The sequence below is a fragment of the Opisthocomus hoazin genome, chromosome 2, assembly GCF_030867145.1.
Source record: "Opisthocomus hoazin isolate bOpiHoa1 chromosome 2, bOpiHoa1.hap1, whole genome shotgun sequence".
Taxonomy (NCBI): domain Eukaryota; kingdom Metazoa; phylum Chordata; class Aves; order Opisthocomiformes; family Opisthocomidae; genus Opisthocomus; species Opisthocomus hoazin.
Genome location: NC_134415.1, coordinates 128,114,056 through 128,136,376, shown reverse-complemented (window position 1 = coordinate 128,136,376; position 22,321 = coordinate 128,114,056). Strand labels below are relative to the sequence as shown.

The following is a 22,321-nucleotide window of genomic DNA, read 5'->3' as shown; positions in this document are numbered from 1 at the left end:
ACCTGAGAGAGCAAAGCCAAACTGCAGAGAGCGAAAAGTAGTGGCAGGGAGTCATTGGAGGCGGATTGCGGTGTGGGGCTTCAGCTTTTCTCCTTGATCACTGCTGTTAATAAGGTGGGGACTTGCAGGCTCTCTGTGCCATGCAGCGCCTGTTTGACACCACTGGATTTTTTCACTTCCATCAATCTTCTTCTCTTCAGTGCTGTCCGGACACAGCTCAACTTAGTCCTGGCTCATTACATTGGGTGGTCAAGATTTACTTTCATTAACAGAGCCAGATTCACCTAGTGACCCTAACATGTCTCTAACTTTCTGCCCTTCGCATGCATTCTTAATAGTGCAAGTGACACTTGACGAGACTTAAGCATTCAACAACGTAATTGTAAATACAATGTTATTATTTACTTGTCAGATTACAGCCGCACCATGGAGCCTTAGCTGTAGATGGGGTTCTGGTCATGGGTGCTGCACAAACACAGAAGCCCTGCTCCAGTAGTTCTAAGCAAAAACAACCTAGATAAAACAAAACTCATGTAAAGCTAATGTTTTTCCCCTCCAGGCCACACTTGTTGGCAAGCAGCATTGCTAGGCTCCCATCATTCTAAACAACTTTCTGCTTTGTTTCTCAGACCGGACCATCCTGGTGGATACAGCTCTTCCCCCTCTGAGAGGTCTCTATATCCTGGGGACCCTTGAGTTCCCCAGCAATGCCAGCAATGTCCTGAGTGCAGCCTGTATCGTGGTGGTGGGGGGTACACTGAAAGTGGGTAAGTAAACAGCCTGTTTTCTGGATGCCTGAGGTTTATTTCTGCTCTTGATAGACAGCAAAAATGGAAAGAAAGGCGGTATAGTGTTACTATAAACATGCTGGCCATCCTAATGCCACGTAACTATCTGGAGCTCTGCAAAGCGGACACCCGAAATCCGTGTGAAGTACAGTGATTACCCACTGGAGCTAATTACCTATTGATTTTCTAGCAAATACTGCTATCTTCACCCCACTGAAACTAATGGCAATACTCATGATTTCATTGTGGGTGAGATTCTATCTGATGTGTGTAAAAGTCCTCCCTACTTTTTGTGGGTTTGCTTTATGAGACATTAATTCCTCAGGGCAGGAGCTATCTTAGTGTTCAGACAATGTCTGATGTCTGGGCATAGTAAGACACTTCTTCAGAAGTATTTAAACCCAACATAAACAGAGTCATGGACAATCCCCAGGGTGCCTGGAAATCCCGCTGTGGCATGAAACTGGCACAGCTGGATTCAGCACATTTGTTCCTCTCACCCCTCTGTACAGATGAACACCAGGACTTCAGGGTGGCACCACCTTGCCCCTAATTCTGGTGGTTTCAGAGTCCCCAAAGTCACTGGGACTGTTCCACTTTATTTGCAAAGGACAGGATCGGTGTTTCTCCACACAGAAGTAATTACTCACATAATTCCCTTTAAATATCAAGGTTCCTAAAGCCAGGCATTGTATTTACTTAAGGAATCCTTAGGACGCAGGGATCACATTGTTGATCACTTCTTGACCTTTCTCAAGATTGGTTTCATGAACTTTAAAAAGAGAATTTGTTTGTGTAATCACCTCCTGAGGAATTCCGCTCCAATATTTGTTTGTTGTTAATCTCAAGGGACTGTTAGTTAATGCAGTACTGGCCAAAAGATTTATTTCCCTGAGTTATGTTTTTCTTTGGAAAAAGGGGTTTGAAAGCCTAATCTGGGAGGTTAATATATAAGTATATATATATATACACACTTAAAAGAGTCTCAGCCATTTCTTACTTACACTCTTTCATAGTTTAAACACAGTTTCATATTGGTTTTAAGAAAGAGCATGTGTTCATTGCTAAAAACACTTATTAAAAAACATTGAGGCACTCTTTTTCTGCACAAACTCCCCTCCAGCACATCTGCCAGTGGTAATGATATTAAAAGCCTAACAGGTATTGCAGCTGTTGAATTCTAGTCTAGCATCTTCTGGAGACCTATTCTTGCTCTAGTTTCAGCTGTGAGCTGATAGTGGGCTAGAGACTCTGCAAGTTTCCCACATCTTATACTGGCTTCTATGTTTGCTTGTAAAACTGGGAGTGCATGCTTTTTTCCCCCTTTCTCTTTCTCTTCCCATGTGTTTGAGGCCTAAAGGTAACTTCTTGGAGCCCATCTGTCCAATCCTGACTGTTCCATGCCTGAAGGAAGGTTTTGAAACCCATCTGTCCAATTCTACCACACCCTAAAGAAATCCTGACACAAAATAGATAATGAGACAGTTTAGTAAACAGTTTTAATAGGTGTGGACATCAGCATTCAGCATTGCCTGAGCAGGATCTGGGGTTGACATCGTGTGAGCCAAATCCCCAGGTCCTCCCTGTTATATAACTTCTTCATACCCTGTTTTCAGCATAGCAATCTTTGGTCACATGCCATTACTTCTAATTCAGTGGCCTGGGCCAAACAAAGATTTTCTGGAACTGCCTGAGAATTTTATTCACTTAAACTGCTAAAGAACAATGATAAGTTCTAGAAACAAATCTTACTTGGACTTTGGTGTCCTTCAGAGCACTTGGCATCATATCTGCAGGTAAAAAACAAAGTCAGACGATTAAAACACGACTATAAGTATATAAGAACTGAGTGATGATGAGCAATACATAAAAAAAGAAAAAAAATCTGTAAAATTGGAGTTTGTGTAACACCAACAAGAAGCTGATTAATTTTATTAAAACAATAATTTGCAGAGAAACTGGGATGAGAAAATCCAGTCATAGTTGGGAGATCAGAATTCTCGGGACACCTTGGTTTCTGGAGGGCTTATCATCACTTTCCTCTTCAATGTGTGATCACAATCTGGAGTGAATTATTATCAGCAGAATCACTAGCAGATATGAAATGAGTAAAGCTCTGTAAAGGACTGCAAGAACTCTGTCAGAGCCCTCAGACAACCCAGAAGTATAAAGTGTGGCTCTATCCCCATAGAAATTTCTTTGGGTGCTTCTAGCCTTTCACTGCTGTTGGACTCGGGGAGACTTTCTTATTACTTCTTCTCCAGTAGTCCTAGCTGCCAGATAAAGAGCTTCTCTCTTAAACATTCAAAGTCTCTTCTTTGGTGGTGATATTTGTAATACCATTTAAGAAACACATTTATTTCTTCCTCCCTATGTTGCTATGCTGAAAAAAAAATACCTATTTTTCCAATTATGGAAGGAGAGTTTGAGGTTCAGAGAGATTAAGTGATTAATGATATTTCTTAAATATCATTAGCACATCTGTGTCAGAATAAGAAAAGAAATGTTGAGCTCAACTTCTCAGAATTTTTTTTGCAGTTCATGGCTAGGAAGGTTCCATTCATTTTAACCCGTAAGTCAGCACAAATTATATGCACAGAAAGTGCCCTGTTCCACTGCTGAACAACGCGTTCAGCTCCTGATAAAGCTGCAGAAAATGCTGAACTTCGTTTTGCACAAATTGATCCGTTGGACTCATCCTGAACTCCACTGTACTCAGCTGCACTTTGCTGGCAGGCTATGTTTGCTTTTTATACTAGAACTTGCCAAGTAATTATCCAGATAGGATTTCTCTTTTTAGTCACAGACTTCTCACATTCTTGTTTTGCATATCTCATGATGGCTGCTTGTCAGTCAAGTCACTCATTTAAGGCAAGAAGCCTGAGGTCATCATTAGCTCATGGCTTCATTGTCTGGTGATGAAACCCCAGATATTTCTGATGTCTCTTATCTTGCTTGTGGTAAGAGCTCTAATACATTCACTCCCCTTCTTTTCAGTATGAGTAAGAACCCACATACTGACTTCCCAAAGGGTATATCACTGTACTTCATAAAATGGCCATGTGTTAGTGGTGATTAATGCTCAGACTTATAATGAAAATTAGGATACAAGTGAGTTTCACCAGATGACTACCTTTACCAGCTTCTCCAGTGCCTCTATTGTGTGGGTGCCTTCTTCTTTAGCTGTGAGCTAAGTCCCATATTGCAGTCACATAGCATCCTTGCACAGTTGTTCAAGTTGTAAGAAGATAGAATACTGCTGATGTATTGACAGCAATTTTTCATCCCTGTTCATAGAAAAAAAGGTTTGAAAAGTTCGTTGCACCATCTACATCCCCTTCAATTAATCTCTTAGCCTCTGTCTGTTTGGTTTTTGCTTTGTCTAAGCCACTTGGTGTCTTTTAACTGATTGTACCATCTAGGGAATGGATTGAATTCACATATTTAAGACACTCAAATCCAGGCATAACATGTGGACATCAGCATATGAGCTGGCTGTTTCAGTAGATACCTAGTCAATACAGTCAGTAGAGACACTGCAGTGGTATCTAGTGGTATCTATGCAGGTATCTAGAGAACATTACAGTCTATGCCGTCTTGTCTGATCTTTGTTAGCTCAGATAGCTGGAGCACATGGGAGTATCTGCATTAGGAAACCCAAATACGGGTATACGAATCTCCCCGGAAATATGGTTCTGTTACCTGACTATAAAGATTTTGTACCACTTAGAGCACCCTTAGGTGTCCCACCTGGCCTCCAGCTTCTACTTAAAAAGCCACTGCTCTGTCATTGATCCCTGTCTTGTATCTGCCAACCTCACATAGTGGATTTGGAGGGCACTAGGACTCTCAGATGTCATTAAAACTTCTAAATTTAGGCAGCTGAATCCCATTCTATGTGTCTCATTTCTTATTTCTTGGACATTTATCTCTCACTTCTGGCTGGTTCCTACTCTACAGCTGTCTGTCTCTCATCTCTTCTGTTTATTTGGCAGCACCACCTGTAAGAGGCATCCCGTATGATATCTCCTTGTTTACAGGCTGCTTTTACAGGCTTCTTTGCAGAATGCAGTCTGAACACCTGAAGGAACAGCTTGGGAAGGAGAACCAATAAGAAGTGACTATCCAGCTGTATATTGACAATCAATAAAAACTCCTCAGACTTTCTGGTGACAATATACAACAGTTTTCAAAATAGCTGGGTAGGTAGAGTTCAAGAAGTTTGAGATTCAGGAAACACAGAGCTGATACTGGAGATGGTTGCAGAAAGTCTACTTGCCAAAGGAAGGGAGGGGATCTTATCTCAGAGATTTGCTTGCTCTTATACACAACAGCTGTTGTAGACTGTTATGTTGTAAAGAAAGGAAAAGCTAGAAGGGAGGAAACACCCACTATTCTAGGAAAGAATTGAATGGGTTTTGCTATGGAAAAGAAAAAAACATGACAAAAAACTGTCAGGAAGAACATCTGGAATAAAACCAAAATATTAAAACAATGGAAAATGTTTTTGAAACTCAACAGCAAACTAGATCCAGGCTGCAGTCCAGAAAAAGGCAAAACCTGGGTAGAAAAACCACACCTCTCTCTCTTCTCTCCCCCTTTTTTTTAACTATTTTTGCATAATAGGGTTTTATCCTCTCCAGAGGTTAGACCTGATGAAGGATTATGAACCAGCTGCAACCACTGTGCTAACAGCTCTGCGTTGCAATTCAAGCAGCTGAACCTCACACTTCTTCAGTAATCAGTGGTGATTTTAATAGCAGCATAAGTTGTTTTTTATACATAGCATTATCACATACTCAGTTTTTTAACGTTGTGTAGTGCATGCATTGTGGCACCAGCACTCACAGAATCACAGAATGGTAGGGGTTGGAAGGGACCTCTGTGGGTCATCTAGTCCAACCTCCCTGCCAAAGCAGGGTCACCTACAGCAGGCTGCACAGGACCTTGTCCAGGCGGGTCTTGAATATCTCCAGAGAAGGAGACTCCACAACCTCCCTGGGCAGCCTGTTCCAGTGCTCCGTCACCCTCAGAGGGAAGAAGTTCTTCCTCATGTTCAGACGGAACTTCCTATGCTGGGCTTGTGTAGCCTGGAGAAGGCTGAGAGGGGACCTTCTAAATGCTCATAAATATCTTAAGGGTGAGTGTCAAGAGGATGGGGCCAGACTCTTTTCAGTGGTGCCCAGCGACAGGACAAGGGGCAACGGGCACAAACTGAAGCAGAGGAAGTTCCATCTGAGCATGAGGAAGAGCTTCTTCACTGTGAGGCTGACGGAGCACTGGAACAGGTTGTCCAGAGGGGTTGTGAATTCTCCTTCTCTGACCTACCTGGATGCAGTCCTGTGCAACCTGCTCTAGGTGACCCTGCTTTGGCAGGGAGGTTGGACTAGATGACCCACAGTGGTCCCTTCCAACCCCTATGATTCTGTGGTTCTGTGACTTGTGTGCACAAACAGTTTTGGATTTCCCTATGAATAGACTGAGGTAGCTGCCATTTCCATATCTGTATTTGCACAAGCCATTCTGTAGGGCTGTATTTAGACTGAAACAAAGTTCATATCTTAGACCTTACTCAGCTTTTTCCTTTGTTTTCGTCTGTTCTCCATCCATTCACACAGAGACCATTACCTTTTCAAGAACCATTTTACTATAACTTGAATATTCTTCATTTTTTTTCCTAATTCTTCACTTCAAAATTGTTTCTGTCTTTGCTTGCTCATCTTTTTTGTCCATTTGTGTCAGCTTATCTGCTTACTTTCAGTATCACCATACTTCAAGACCAGATCAGTAACAAACCTGCTTGAGTCAGTGCTCCCATTCCAGTCAGTCAGCCTGTAAATTAACATGTGCTTTGTTTGTGATGTACCCGTGTAGTATGTTAATCAGAAAGTTTTGTGCTACTAAGTCGAGTGTCTTGGAGAAGCCAATTATATCATATCAAAGCTATTATCTGTATCAGCTAAACCTGTAATCTCATTAGAAGATGATAACAAGGAAATTCCACAAGACCTTTTTTCTACACAACCAGGTTGATTGGCATTAATTATATTATCCACCTTTAATGATTTATGAATTGTGTTCGGATTTGGACATTCCATTTTTATTTATTTTTCCCCTAGAATCAGTGTCAAGCTGACAGGCCTATAATTACCTGGAGTTTTTACTTTTATCTTTGTTCGAAATATTGGCACAATATTATCTTTCTTTAAGTGCTCTGAGGCACCCTGAGTGATCCCAAACTTACTGAAAAGTCTGCCTTGGTAGTCCAATGAGTTTCTGGGTTAAATCTTCTGTAACACTTCCATTCAAGTTACTAAAATCCATTGATTTAAAGCCATGGAACTATTAATGGAAATAAGCAAATATTAAGACTATTTTTGTTCTAAATATACTTAAAACAAGTCTAATTTATCTACTTCTAGACATCTCCCATATTCTTTTGTGCCATATATCATTTACAGTTTCCAGCCACTTAAATATTTCTGTGAACACTATCTCCCCATTTTTGATTTCTTTTCTAAGGATTTAATGTGGTTATGAGCTATTACAAATACTTTTACCGTAACTGCTTTGTTCCTTACCCTGATTATGTTTTTGTTTTTTGTGTTTGTTTTTTCTTTAGCAATTGTAACATTCCTTAACCTATTGTAATTGTCATGATTTATAGGATTCAAAATCCCAAATTTTAGATAAATGCAGAGGTAATTCATTTAAAGGAGTGATAATTTCCAGTTCAAGCCTTTGTAATTCACACTTCCAAACATTTGTTTGTGATTGTTAAGCCTGGAAGCCTACTCAAAAATGGTTTTAAAACTGAACTGAGAATGAAATATATCACACAGATATTTTTAACTGACCTAACTACAAGAAATAGAAGGTGCTTTGTAACCAGGAGTAAAATAATAACATAAATAATAAGCCCCACAGTTATTCACAATGATAATTAATAATAATCCTCCATGATAAGGGGATATCATCATGATTAGGAAATATTAATTGTGAATAACATTGTAAGATCAGTATAAAGGCCTTCACACATTTTTGTTGAGTCTTTCTTTGGTATTTAGTGTAGCTAATATTTTTATCCCGGGGGAAAGGTTGACCTGAGGACTGGGAAAGGTATGCTTGGGCTGAGTATTTTAAATCACAGCTTGCTGTGTGGGTGAAGCAGGAAAACAATCACTCTGCATACAAAAATAGACACTAATGTCTACATAACTCTTCTGCTGCTCTAGGTGGATATTTCTTTAACCTAACACACCGGTGGTGAAAGTGCTTATCACTAGTTTTGCTTTGTGAAAGTAGTATTTGGTTGCAGCCCAATTCCTGTTTTTCTTCTGTTCAAATCACAGTTATGAGAGTGTAAACAAGAAAGTCAAAATAGTTTGGATGGACGATGGTCACTGTAAGACTGAATTCCCTCCGTGTCCCCAGAGAAGATACGAGCTCACTGGTGTAAGATATATTAGATGGGGATCATGCAAGTCTTGCACTGTTTGTCTTTTACCCATTTAAAAGCTGCACAGAGAATTTAAATATCCACAGATATCAGGCAGACACTGGTGGGGAACAATGGATTTATTTATTGATTTCACCTGATTAAAAAATTCTCTTAAAGAGGAATGTTTCTTTAGGATACAAAATCAGCTCTCTTTTCCAAACTAGTTATTTTTAAATATTAAAAGAAGATGACAGGCCAGCTAATTTTGTACAGATATATATCTGCCTCATCTGGAGTACTGTGTCCAGTTCTGGGCTCCCCAGTTCAAGAAGGATGAAGAGCTACTGGAGAGAGTCCAGCGGAGGGCTACAAGGATGGTGAGGGGACTGGAGCATCTCCACTACGAGGAGAGGTTGAGGGAACTGGGCTTGTTCAGCCTGAAGAAGAGAAGGCTGCGAGGGGACCTTATAAATGCCTACAAATATCTGAAGGGTGGGTGTCAGGAGGATGGGGCCAAGCTCTTTTCAGTGGTGCCCAGTGACAGGACAAGGGGTAATGGGCACAAACTGAGGCACAGGAAGTTCCGTCTGAACATGAGGAGGAACTTCTTCTCTCTGAGGGTGACGGAGCACTGGAACAGGCTGCCCAGGGAGGTTGTGGAGTCTCCTTCTCTGGAGATATTCAAGACCCGCCTGGACAAGGTCCTGTGCAGCCTGCTGTAGGTGACCCTGCTTCAGCGGGGGGGTTGGACTAGATGACCCACAGAGGTCCCTTCCAACCCCTACTATTCTGTGATTCTGTGATTCTGTGATATATATATTTTTTAGTTCTACATCTGCTGCAGTTTTCTGTTGCATAATTGATTTAATCTCTAATTTTGAAGGAACGCTGAACTCTTTTACTGGACTCCGCATATATTTCTCCAGGGCAAAAACTGTCCTACTTTTTCCTCCTTAGTATCTGCTTAGTGCTGGGCCATTTTCTTCTGAAACTGTAAACTACCCTTGGTGAAATAAATGAAATCACAGTTGGAATACAGTTTACTGTACAGACTTATCACCACAAGATAAGAGTGACATCGCACACATCAAAACTTCTTGGGCATTTTCTTTTCCTCTGCTCTTTTCCCTCAATCTTTCAGTTGGTGTGAAAGACCATTTTACCCATCCTGGCTGCAGATCTCATGATTATCTGGGCACAGGTGAAATTGTGATGGAGCAGAAAGGCAAAACTGGGATAAGGAAGGAAATGCTAATTCAGTCATTTAGACCTTTAATTTTGGGTTCACACGCCCCAGTTCTCTCCCAGTCTCCCCATTTCAGCATTACAAAAGCCATTGATACCTTTGTGGTGGGTTGTTACTATTTTGTCTTTATTGCAGGTTCCTTTCAACATCCCCTAGAAAGGGATTTGAAGCTGCTGGTCCTTCTTCGGGCATCTGAAGGGATTTACTGTGATCGTCTGGAGGAAATCAATGTCCACCCAGGGAGTATTGGTATGAAACATGAGTTCACCTTTTCATGAGAAAAGTTGAGTTGTCCATGGAGGAGATGAGCCCAAGCAGTGAAATGGGTTCACTCAGTACATGAAGCACAGCTCCTCTGAAGAAGTGCATTACTATTGGAGATGCAGAACAAATTCTGAACTGACTCAAATGAAAAGATTTCAGATCAGATCAGCAAATTGAAACAAAATATTTTAATGTGGGAAATTTTTTCTTGCTTCAAATGTAATCTTCTTGGAACACGTAATCTGTGTGAAAGTTTATATATTTTGTCTTTTAACCCTGGTTAAAAATCCCTTTTCCAGAAAAAAATAGTCAATTTTTCACAGACCAGAAATATAAATAATAGCTGAATAATTTTTCATATCTTTCTTTCCTGGAGTTTTTATTTAATTTGTTTACTTATTTATACCTGATTTTTTTTTTTTAAGTAGATATCTTGATTTGCAATTCCAGTTTGAATTAATGAGACTTCTGTCGTACAATCCACTTTCCTGTCTTTACATATGATGGCCATTTTCCAACTCAAAGCATTCTATGATTCTATGATTTTACGTTATTAATGGCTTATTTCCAGTTCACTTTGTATTTCAAGTGTAGGCTATGTGCTGTTCTTACACTTTTCATAGAATACAGAAACGTAGAATCATAGAACAGTTTGAGTAGGAAGGGACCTTTAAAAGTCATCTAGTCCAACTCCCCTGCAGTGAACAGGGACAACTATGACTAGATCAGGTTGCTCAGAGCCCCATCCAACCTGACCTTGATTGTTTCCAGGTATGGGGCATCGACCACATCTCTGGGCAACTTGTGCCAGGGTATCACCACCCTATCATAAAAATATTCTTCATTATATCTAGTCTGAAACTCCCCTCTTTTAGTTTAAAGCCATTACTCCTTGTTCTATCACTACAGGCCCTGCTAAAAACTATGTCCCAGTCTTTCTTATAAGTCCCCTTTAAGTACTGCAAGGCCACAATAAAATCTCTCCACAGCCTTCTCTTCTCCAGCCTGAACTGCCCAAACCCTCTCAGAGCCTTTCCTCACAGCAGAGGTTGCAGCCCTCGGATCATTGTTGTGGCCTCCTCTGGCCCCGCTCCAACAGGTCCATGTCTCTCCTGTGCTGAGGGCTCCAGAGCTGCACGCAGGTCTACTGCTGAGCTCTCACCAGAGCTGAGCAGAAGGGCAGAATCAGATCCCCTCCCTCACCCTGCTGGCCGTGCTTCTTTTGATGCAGCCCAGGATACAGTTGGTTTTCTGGGCTGTGAGAGCACACCACCGGGTCATGTCCAGCTTTTCATCCACCAGCACCCCCAAGTCTTTCTCAGCAGGGCTGCTCTCAATCCCGTCATTCCCCAGCTTGTATTGATACTGGGGGTTGCCCCGACCCAGGTGCAGGATCTTGCCTTGTTGAACCTCATGAGGTTCATATGGGCCCACTTCTTGAACTGGACAAGGACCCTCTGTATGGCATCCTGTCCCTCTAACATGTTGACTGTACCACTCAGCTTGGTGTCATCTACAAATCTGCTGAGCATGCACTCCGCCCCGCTGTCTGTGTCATTGATGAAGACATTAAAAAATACTGTTCCCAATGCTTTAATAAATGTAAAGATCTCCATGTATTTAGTTACTGGTTCAATTGTTCTCAAGTCTCTATTTTCCCTTAACCTTTGAACTCCTGCTTCTTTTCTTCCAGGGGTTTATGGACAGGTGCAAATTTATAGTTCTTATCCTAAAACTTCTTGGACACATCTGGGAACGAACATTGCTCCTGGCAATGAAAGGTGATATTTTGCCCAAATATGCCTCCAAATATTAAGTTTTGGCTCCTGTTCCTACGACTTGTATTAATTTTTTTGTCAATTGTATTACTCTCTTCCTTTGTGACAGGTGCTGTTTCAACTGTATCTAGGTAGAAAATGAAAAATTGGGTTACATCGTGTGAGAAAATAGTACTATTTTTAGATTAATTTCAATTCTAAAGAGGAATGAGGCTGAGATTTTCTTCTTTCCTTCTGTCATTCCTCCTTTGCTTGCTTCTGCCCTTCCATCCTTCTTCCTTCCTCCTTTTTCTCCATCTTTCCCTCTGCCTTTCTCTTTCTTTTTAGCAGGAAGAGACGTACTCAAAAGTGGCTGACATCCTGGTGATTAGGGTATTCATTTTGGTTTGAGACCTACATTAAAATCTCACCTCTGAATTAGGCAAAGCTGGGATATGAACCATGTTGTTCAACATCTTAGCTCAGTCCATTACCAAGTGGTTTCTGGAGTCAGCATCTCACAGAATCACAGAATCACAGAATCACAGAATCACAGAATGGTAGGGGTTGGAAGGGACCTCTGTGGGTCATCTAGTCCAACCCCCCTGCCGAAGCAGGGTCACCTACAGCAGGCTGCACAGGACCTTGTCCAGGCGGGTCCTGAATATCTCCAGAGAAGGAGACTCCACAACCTCCCTGGGCAGCCTGTTCCAATGCTCCGTCACCCTCAGAGGGAAGAAATTCTTCCTCATGTTCAGACGGAACTTCCTGTGCCTCAGTTTGTGCCCATTGCCCCTTGTCCTGTCACTGGCCACCACTGAAAAGAGCTTGGCCCCATCCTCCTGACACCCACCCTGCAGATATTTATAAGCATTTCTAAGGTCCCCCTCTCAGCCTTCTCTTCTTCAGGTTGAACAAGCCCATCTCCCTCAGCCTCTCCTCGTAGGAGAGATGCTCCAGTCCCCTCACCATCCTTGTAGCCCTCCACTGGACTCTCTCCAGTAGCTCTTCATCTTTCTTGAACTGGGGAGCCCAGAACAGAAAATCTCAATTTTTTCTGTTAGAGTCAATCTTTTTTGTATTAAAAATTTCAATTAATGTCAGTTAATGTCTGTTGGCTTAACATCTGTTGACTCAAAGAATATAACTCTGCCTGTATAGCCTGAAGAGTAAGGTTTCTGTCTGGGATGTGAGCCTTCAAAGGTATAGATACATTTTCAATTTACCTTGGCAAAAATAACTTTGAAATGCTGCCTTCTTTCACCTGTATTGCTGCACTCCCATAAGCTTTTACAACCCCTGCAGCAGACTCACCTTCAACATCACTTACCCATGAACTCATTTTGAAGGCTCAGCCAAAACCATCACCTAAGGCAGGTTAAGTGGTCTTGCCACAGACGCTTGTTAAGCGAATAGCTGTCTGTGGCTGGAAGTTCAAACCTTTCATCTGAACCAGAGAACATATCTGCATAAGGATCTCCCCTGTATGTGCATTGACCATTAGTCGGTGTGGGGTGGGCACCTACCTAGCTCTCTCTGGAGCTCTCATTCTTGATTCTGTGTTACACAAAATTTGCATTGCCTTTTGTTGTAATGCTTCACACTGCTTAATTTTAAATTGAAATATGTGCATTCAAAAAAAAAATTTCTGCCAGTCATGCCTAACAAAAATTCATTGGAAGAGTTCCCATCTGGATAGAGGTGAAATATCAGCATTTGGGGAAGGAATTATTTGGAAACTCATTTTAGAGATGGGCAACAGAAGCACAAAGACCTCACAAGTAGGATTCATCTGTTGTTAGCTCTCACACAGTGGAGTGTCTAATGTAGAGTAATTGTTTAGGATTGCTGTATAGTCAGTGGAGAGACAGATACTTCCAGATGCTAATTCAAACCATGCAACATTAGAATTACCCTGTGGAAATTCTTCTCTTTCCTTGAGTAGGATAGGAGTTCAGAGTAATCAGATTTTTGACTGAAGCATGCTAGTTAAATACTTGGATTAAAGGGATCCAGGCTAGTAGTAGTCTGTTGGGCAGATGTTTTATATGAAATATCATGAGGTGCTAAGATACAAGTATTTGGAGTTCATTCACTCACCTTAAATATGGCACGAACAATTGTTTCCTTTGTTAAAAGAAAAAAAAAAGCAAGCTATTTATTGTGAAAAGTCTGCTAACAGCCCTCTGAGAGTTAATGTGGCTAGATACAGGATACAGGCACATCAGTGCTAGAATACGAAAGCTGAAGCGAGTGGCTTTTTTACTGACTGAGAGAAGCTGCTGTATATATTTTCCAGCATGGATCAGCATATGAATTAGGGAAGGATTTATGCTTTCAAAAAGGAAACAAAAAAAAGAAAGTACCTCAAAGGCACCCTGGCTTGTGTCAGAAATATTGTGGCCGGGAGGAGTAGAGAAGTGATCATCCTCCTGCACTCAGCTCTGGTGAGGCTGCACCTCAAATTCTGTGTTCAGTTTTGGGCTCCTCATCACAAGAGGATCATTCAGTTGCTGGAGCGTGTCCAGAGAAGGGCAACGCAGCTGGTGATGGGGCTGGAGAACAAGTTTTATGAGGAATAGCTGAGGAATCTGGGATTGTTTACTCTGGAGAAGAGGAGGTTGAGGGGGGACATTATTGCTCTCTACAACTACCTGAAAGGAGAGTGTAGTGAGGCAGGTGTTGATCTCTTCTCCCAAGTAACTAGCAATAGGATGAAAGGCAATGCCCTCAATTTGTGTCAGGGGAGGTTTAGATTGGATATTAGGAAAAATTTCTTTACTGGAAGAGTTGTGACACACTGGAAGAGGCTGCCCAGGGAAGTGGTTGAGTCCCCATCCCTCGAAGGGTTCAAAAAACGTGTAGATGTGGCACTTTGGGACACGGTTTAGTAGTCATGGTGGTGTTGAGCTGACAGTTGACCTTGATGATCTTAGAGGTCTTTTCCAACCTTTATGATTCTATGATATTTCTGGCACCAAAAATGGTCTGACGCACCTTTAGTATGCAGCCTACTTGAGCCCTGCAAGTATGTACTGGAACTGTGTATCTTGCTAATTGATAGTGTGAAATAGACATTTCGGAATGAAATTCCTCCCACATATTTTAGACATCTGTTTTTACAGAAAGCCTTAAAGGGATATTTCCAAGAGCATAGCATGTGGATTCTTTCTGAGATCTGCCTAGACAAAACTGCTGTTCATTTTTTAGGAAATCTGTGAGCATAACTCTCATAAATGCAATGACTTTAACTTCATATCTTGACTTTTCAGGATTTTTGTGGAAGATGAAGTGGATTGGAATCATGGCGGAGGTATTGTGATCAGCTCTTCCTCCTATGAAGCTCACCAAGCTGAAGTAGTTACACTTAAAGAAGTCAATGGTCACAACATAAGAATTCATGAACGTCTTCTGCATAGGCATATTGGTAAGGAATCTGTCTTTCCATTGGAGACAGTTGCTTCTGAAGCATTAACTTTCCATTTCAGATATCACTAAGATCAGTTCTACTTTGTTGAGGTATCTTCATTTATTTCTTCATATGATTTTTCCTTGCTATTTTGATAGTTGATGTTCAGAATTGTAGAGAATAGCTGATTCCAACATGAATTTCAGGGAACAGAATTAATTCAGAGTTGAACACTTTTGGAAAACTTCCTTGTGTTTCATGTTTTCAGTAGAACTGGTTAACAGAGAGAGAAAGAAACTGAAATTTTAAAGGAAAATAAAAAGCATAATTTTTAGGCCATTTGCACAATATCTGTGGTGTGCCAAAACCCGAAACATTTTAAAAATCCTTTTTTCCAATTGCAAAATAATTAGGCTCATGGAGTTTCAAGTACAAAATTTTATCGACTCCATGACATGAAACTAATGTATCTGTAATCCAATACATAAATAAACATAAAATCTGTATATAGCTCTATTTCCTGTGTAGATTATATGGGATCTGTATTTAACTGGAAAAAGTGAGGCACTGTTGATAATTAATTTAATTTTATTTCAGCCTGTGAAGGAAATTTATTACCATCTATTTAACAAAAATAAAAGCATTGTTATTAACAGGTCAAATTCTGAAGCTCCAAAACCAGGATTTTTCATGTGCGTAACAATATTGTTTTAATTTATTCTTTATTCAAGCTAGTTGAAGCAGAAGTTAGAACGACGGATAAAAAGGAAAATGTTGTGTGTTCTAAATGGCTATACCCATGTTAGTTAAGCTTCACTTGGAACGGAGCCTTGTTCTGAAATTATCCATAGTGTCAACTGATAGTAGGCCTCACAGCACAGTTAAGTATGACAATTACATTTAAAAAAAAAATGCAGTTCAAAGGATACCAAGTCTAGACCCCATTTCCAGTACTTTATGCACAGCCTTTCTTTTTTGCGAGGGAGGGAACAAACCTGCCAGTCAGTCTTTGGACCAGAGATCAGCCTATTTTCTTAGCTAATATAGGTATCGTAAGTGTATCCTGAGATGAAATTATTACCTACGCATTGAGTACTGCAGCAGTTGTCAGATAGAGCTAAAAAAAAAAGGACTGATGGGAGAATTAAGATTGCTGGGATTAACCTGGGCAAATGTAGATAGCTACAGTTCACACACGAGTTAGTCACTCTCAGCTCCCTTGACAATCAAAGCAGAAAAGACACGCTGCTCACTTGTATTTCATCTCCTCCTAAAGCAGATGTATAAAATAGATAAAAAATTGCACTTCAAAGTTGCCTGTTGCTGTCCATTGTACATAAAAACAGTTTGGACAACTAAATCATATCTGTAGATATCTCAGGTCACCTGAGATGAATTCTGAGTTAGACACCTGCATAAACTCTCTCAAAATTCTTATTTAGAAGTACTTTGTTTTAGAAAACATATGCAATCAAGACTCTGTAGCAAACTGACTTTTAGCATTGTCGTTGGTCTGATCCTAACAAGAATTCATGGAGATCAAGTCTGCAGTGTACTGAAGAATAACTCCAGCACGTATAGCTTGGAAAAATGAAGTGTGAACCTGTTCATTGATTTGGCATCTGCTCACCGCAGGGAAAAGATTTAGCACCTTCTTTTTCTACAATAGAAATACATTGGTAAATATAAGCGCATGGTGAATATTTCATGGGCAGGTGGCCTTTCTGGTTATTTGTTGATGCCTGCAGGTTGTGCTGGAGGAAAAACACACCTGAATGTCAGTGCAGATTCTGCAGAGAAACTGTGCACAAGCTGTCAGACTTTATGTCCCTCAAAGCACTGGTTTATAGGTGTGATAGACACTTATCACATTTTCTCTCTTGAAACTCCCCAGGGCATTCGCATGACACAGAAGATGGTAGACGCATCCCTTTGGCTGCAGAAGTTGGACTCCTAACACGCAACGTACAGATCAAGTCTGATGTGGCTTGTGCTGGGAGGATGCTGGTGGGACGTTTTACAGACTCAAGTGGGACAGTATTCGAAGGTAGCAGAGATTCACCTGTCCTCATCAACCAGACCTATTCAGCCCAAGAAAGGACTATCTAAAAACAGATGCATCCATTTGCATGTGCTATGCACTTCTAAGCAAACTGTGACTGTGTGACATGCATGAAACAAGAGTATTAATAATATTTCATAATTAATTGAATATATTTTAGAAGGGGCTGTTCTGTGTTTAGATGGTTTTTACTATGACTTTATATATATTTAGGAACAAATACCTATTACTGGCAATAAACTGACAAAGATTGCCTGCTATTATACGCCTGAGTACTGCTCGAATGAGTGATTCTTACCAGTTCTGTGGTAAGAATGGTCTTTCTCTAATGACTGATGCTCTATGGTCATTCTTATCAGTTCTTAGGTAATTTTGTAAGCTTTTATTTCACTATATTTATCTCATTGCAGGTGTCCTTGAACTCTTAAATATTGAATTTTTGAACTTTGGGCCTCCTCAGCTTTCTGCCATTGAATTCAGGAATTTATCCCAAGGGTCCTCAGTGATGTCATCCAGCATTAATGGTAGCTGTGGAATTGGCATTAGAGCAATCATGAGCAACTGGATCTTGTTGCATGATAACATGGTGTTCAACACGGTCGGACCTGGTATTGATTTGGAAGGGCAAAATCATTCTCTCATCAGGAACCTTGTTATTCTGAGCAGGCAGCCAGCAGGCTTCTTAAACTGGGTTGCTGGCATCAAGGTGGACCTTGTCGTTGGTGTCTCCCTCTGTGGCAATGTCGTGGCAGGATCTGAGCGAATTGGCTTCCATATCAAGGGTGAAGAGTGTTTTCGAGATGGAGACTATTGCAGTGAAAACGTGGCCCATTCAAGTCTCCATGGTATTCATTTGTACTGGGTAGATGGATTTCAGACCTGCACTAGAATCACAGGTTTTCTGTCCTTCAAGAATTATGACTATGGCGTCATGTTCCACCTTGGAAGCAGTGTTATCATAGACAACGTGGTGTTGGTGGACAACACTGTGGGTCTCATGCCAGTAGTGTACTGTCTTTATGCCAAGCAATGCCACATGGGGAAAAGATTCATAGAACTTCGAAACTCCATCATTGTTGGAACTAGCTCAACTTTTGACTGCATCAGTGACAGGATCAAGCCTCACTCAGCTGACCTAACAGCCAAGGATCGACCACCACATTGCCCTCTAAGAGGCCGTGTTGGGATTTTATGGCCTACATTTACCACTGTTCCCAGCCAAAGGCCAGATAACCCATGGCACAAAACTGAGCACTGTCCAAATGTCCTGGGCCTCATGAAGCTGAAAGGTTGGTCTTCCATGTCCAGTGGCCAGATTATTCTGTCACTCTTGTTCTTGACTAATCGAATTTTTCCAATTGAAGTCGCAGCCTTCAACACTCACAAATGGATGTGGTGGGGAAATCCAAACCTCAGTGGAATTAATAACAGAGTTCTTCTTCAGTTCGATACAGTTCAATACAAAAAATAAACTATTTGGTATTTTTTATTTTCTTAATCAACCGCAGTATAATTATGTCATGTGTTAATGTATCTATTTTACTTCAAACATCCCTGCCTTCTGTGCTATCTATTTTTCCACTTGATTAATCTCTTTGATCTACAGTTACCGCTAGCTAAATAAAGATACCAAGTCTGAGAAGTGAATAGCACACTTTGTATAGAATTTGCAACGAGCATAATGACTATAACTGCACAGAAACAACTATGGCTTGTATTGTTATAAGGGATTGCACAAGAGGGATAAAAGTCAGTTAAGTATCCTGTGTCTTTGGTTCAAACAAGTTTTACAGTCCCTTGAGTAATATTCTCATACAGCAGAACCTAGATAGCTCATTGCTGTGCTGGGTTCTAAACACCTCACAATTTTCATGTCTTTGTCCTTCACTGCTATCTACCTTTGTAAAAAAATACATTATCCTCTTATTACTGAAGAATAACGGAGACAGAGAAAGACAAATATACTTTCCCAGGGTCTCATAGAAAATTTGTGGTAAAGCATGGATTTTGTAGCTGCAGAAGAGTTCAGTGCCAGAGCCAAGCACGTGCCACCAGAGCAGCTCATTTTATATTAAATCTGGCAAATGGATAAACCAGCCAAAGCAGGTTGTCATTAAATTGATTCTTAATTATTCAAATGAAAATTTACTAATTGCTCTTGCTTTTTTTTCTTTCTCACTATTTCCTTTGATTTCCTTTCCTATGGGTATGACTTGGTTTGTATCAACTTAAGATAAAACTTGGCTATGGAATATTTTAGGGGCAAATGAAGATCTATGATCAATGTAATTATTCTGATTTAAAAATTATTTGTATGTACACGTATATATAGAAGCCATTTAGCATGGAAAATGTCATAGAACAGAGTCTTTCTCTCTCAAGTTCTGGCACTCCTCTAACCACTTCTCCTCGCTTGATCTTCTCTTATTCCTTGGCAGAAGTCACCTTTACTGGTTTTACGAAGAGCTGCTACAGTGAAGACAGGCATGTCTGCATTATGTCAAATCCTGATCATTTAGGCATCATGCCTCTTATCACAGCGGAGAGATCAAGGATGTTACATGTATATGAGAAGGACAAGTTCTACTTTCATCCAACAAGGTAATATTCTTCATTTTGAACTATCTTTTTCAAACATTTATGCAAAAAAAAGTACCTGCAGTTTTGGGACTATACTTATCTTTATTTGTATCAGCTGTCTTTTTGTACAGTCTTACAAAGAGTTTAAGCAACTGGTTTAGACCGGATGTCTAGATGCAGAGAGGTCCCATTCTTCATCTCTGTCTTTGCTCTTGTACTGCTCCTGTCTGGGAAAAATGAACAAGTTCAGACATCAAACAAACATGCACAGAAAAATTCAAATCCAGAAAAAAAGGAAAGAAAAATACCACCCTCCAAACTTAATGTGGGGCAATTTTTTAAATTTGAGGTTCAGACTCCATCAAGGTGCATCTCCAGACCAGTCCTCTTGCATTTCCCCTTTTACCGACATTTGTATAGCAAACCAAGCTTCACATATCCTATTTCTTCAAACTCTATCCTGAATGTCTCTGACTTCTCAGCCTTAGGCTTCAGAAAATGTCAGGACCTCCAGCAAAAAACCCTGAGACAGGGAATGTTCTTTTGGTTGGGGAACCGGAGCTTTATTTTTTCCTGCAAGATCACATCAGAAGTGTTGATCAGTACCAGGCAGTCTGTGAGATGTCAACTGATGGCCAGAACTGCTCCTGCCCAGGGAGAATGTCATCTGCGTGTGGAGGAACATGGAGGAGGGAGGGGAGAGCTGCATCTGTAACCTTAAGTCACTGCTGGTTGCAGTGGTTTAAACATACCACATCAAATGGAAACCACATGCCTATTCATTTATTACAACCAGTGAACACAATACAGAGGCTATGTCAGGAAAGCCTTGAAGTAGCAAAAAAATCCAGCACGGACTCCACTTGCCAGTCAAAAATAATTGGAGGTGTCCCACACTGCTATGTTTAGACCCCCTCCAGCCTTCTGCCAGAATTTTGATTTTATTCTTTATTTTTGCTTTTTGCTCTGGGCATTGGTTTGCGTGTAGATTTCTGAGACCTGTCCAGCTTGTCAGCTCCCATTATGTTTCACTCTTGCATCCATCCCACAATATTAGGCTATTAGTGAGCTGCTGAATACACAGTCTGCTGCAAGAGCTGGTGATTTTCAAACACGATGAATGCACGTAGACTACTGAATGCTCTCTTAGTAGTCCAGTAAACCTCTGAGGGAGATTGCATCTCTCAGTGCTCCTTGTGCATTATCTGCATTCAATTATTTAATCCACCTTTGCATCTGCTGGGATTGATCCAGGCTGTGGCTGCATTGTTCTGCTTCAGCATCCTGAAGGGATATCTTGATGGATATGTCCTGTCAAAGAGAAGGGGAGCATTGCCTTAGAGCAAGAGAGGAAACAGAAACATCAGGGAATATGGCAAGACCATGCACTACTTTGCTTTTATCACTGGTAGACCTGCCCAGTTGAAATGCTGCATCTTCTGAGAGATGTTCAAGAATTGAACTAACTGCCAGGATCAGAGGAGCTATCTTTGTTCTCCACCTCTTTTGAGCGGTGTTGATTGGAAGCGCTGGCCCATTTGTATCTCTACCCCTACTGTAAATCTCTGACTATATCTGTTTACCGTATTCAAAGGGTCAATAATTGGGTTTTCCCAACCTAAGCTCAAGAAATTTTAAGTTTTCTTCAAGACATAATGAGTATCCACCTAGCAATCTGAAGATGTTTGCACAGACTTTGCTGGATTACAAGTCATTGTATCTTATTGTATTTTCTAATAGGAGTGACATGGCCGGTTGGCTAGTGCCTTTAAACTGTGTTAAACCTTTAGTCAAAATGCAGTTAAAAGCACTTAAGGTCCTCAACATGTGATTCAGCTCACTGCACTTCAGTGATCCAAAAATTAGTCATGTAATCAAAGAAGACACTAAAAGCATTCTGTAGTCAGTGGAGACACTTGTCCAGAAAATTATTCATCTCAATTGTCCTATATAGGTCTCAGGTGAGGTGAGTTCCCATTCAACAAACCTGTCCTGTTGCAGGTACCTGTCACCGTGGAAGCCAGTCTTTAATAATCTACACAGAAATTTATAGGATTTTCTGGCTGTTTCAAGACACCAAAGTTGCAGTTTCCTCCTGAGATTATACTGATGATAAAATGGGTTAAACTTCTTTGAAAATTAGATGTAGTTTGCTGAGATACGCTATCATGTCATCCAAAAACAGCTTTGTATGGTTTGGACTAAAGCGCTGAAACTGTCTCAACTTCTTAGTTTTATTCTCAAAGTGTGGTTTAATTCTATTCTTAGGTCCTGAGCCTGTCATGAGAAAGAGAGAAATAGCTATTCATTGTCTAGGAGACAGTACTGGTTGAGTCATCACTTACTGGTAGAGAAGTGTGATTGGGTGATAAAACCTTGGCTCAGGCGTAGCTTTGAGATGAGATCCATGTACGCTTCACTTCAAGCTCAACAAATCCACTAAAATGACACTGAATCTCCAAACCCATTTTTTTTAATCAGAACATAAATTAGAACAATAATCTTTTCAGATGCAGTTCCAAACACCTGGGTATGAAAGAAAAAGAACAAACAAAACACTTTTATAAACACATTAATCCTTATGCATTGTGTCCTATTAGGATGGATTTTCTCTTTCAAATTTTCTTCTACTCTAACAATGTTCAGTGGCTCATTGACCTGCAACAATCTTTACTGAATTCCCAGCAGAGGTTTCTTTAAGATGTGTGCTCTGTGCTGGCTCTCTCTCTCATACTTGCTGCCATTTCACCTTCCTTCATGCTTTCTCCTGCATA

At 40.7% G+C, this 22,321-nt stretch overlaps 1 protein-coding gene across 1 annotated transcript in view; it reads left to right on the top strand.

The window, feature by feature from the left end:
• The window catches only part of PKHD1 (PKHD1 ciliary IPT domain containing fibrocystin/polyductin), a 277,151-nt gene that overhangs the window by 180,309 nt on the left and 74,521 nt on the right, over positions 1-22,321 (top strand). Inside the window, exons 52-58 of the mRNA XM_075414995.1 lie at positions 630-767; positions 9,611-9,724; positions 11,433-11,520; positions 14,769-14,923; positions 16,800-16,952; positions 17,378-18,256; positions 19,406-19,568. Coding sequence (XP_075271110.1) covers positions 630-767; positions 9,611-9,724; positions 11,433-11,520; positions 14,769-14,923; positions 16,800-16,952; positions 17,378-18,256; positions 19,406-19,568 — 1,690 coding nt within the window. The remainder of the gene's footprint in view (positions 1-629; positions 768-9,610; positions 9,725-11,432; positions 11,521-14,768; positions 14,924-16,799; positions 16,953-17,377; positions 18,257-19,405; positions 19,569-22,321) is intronic.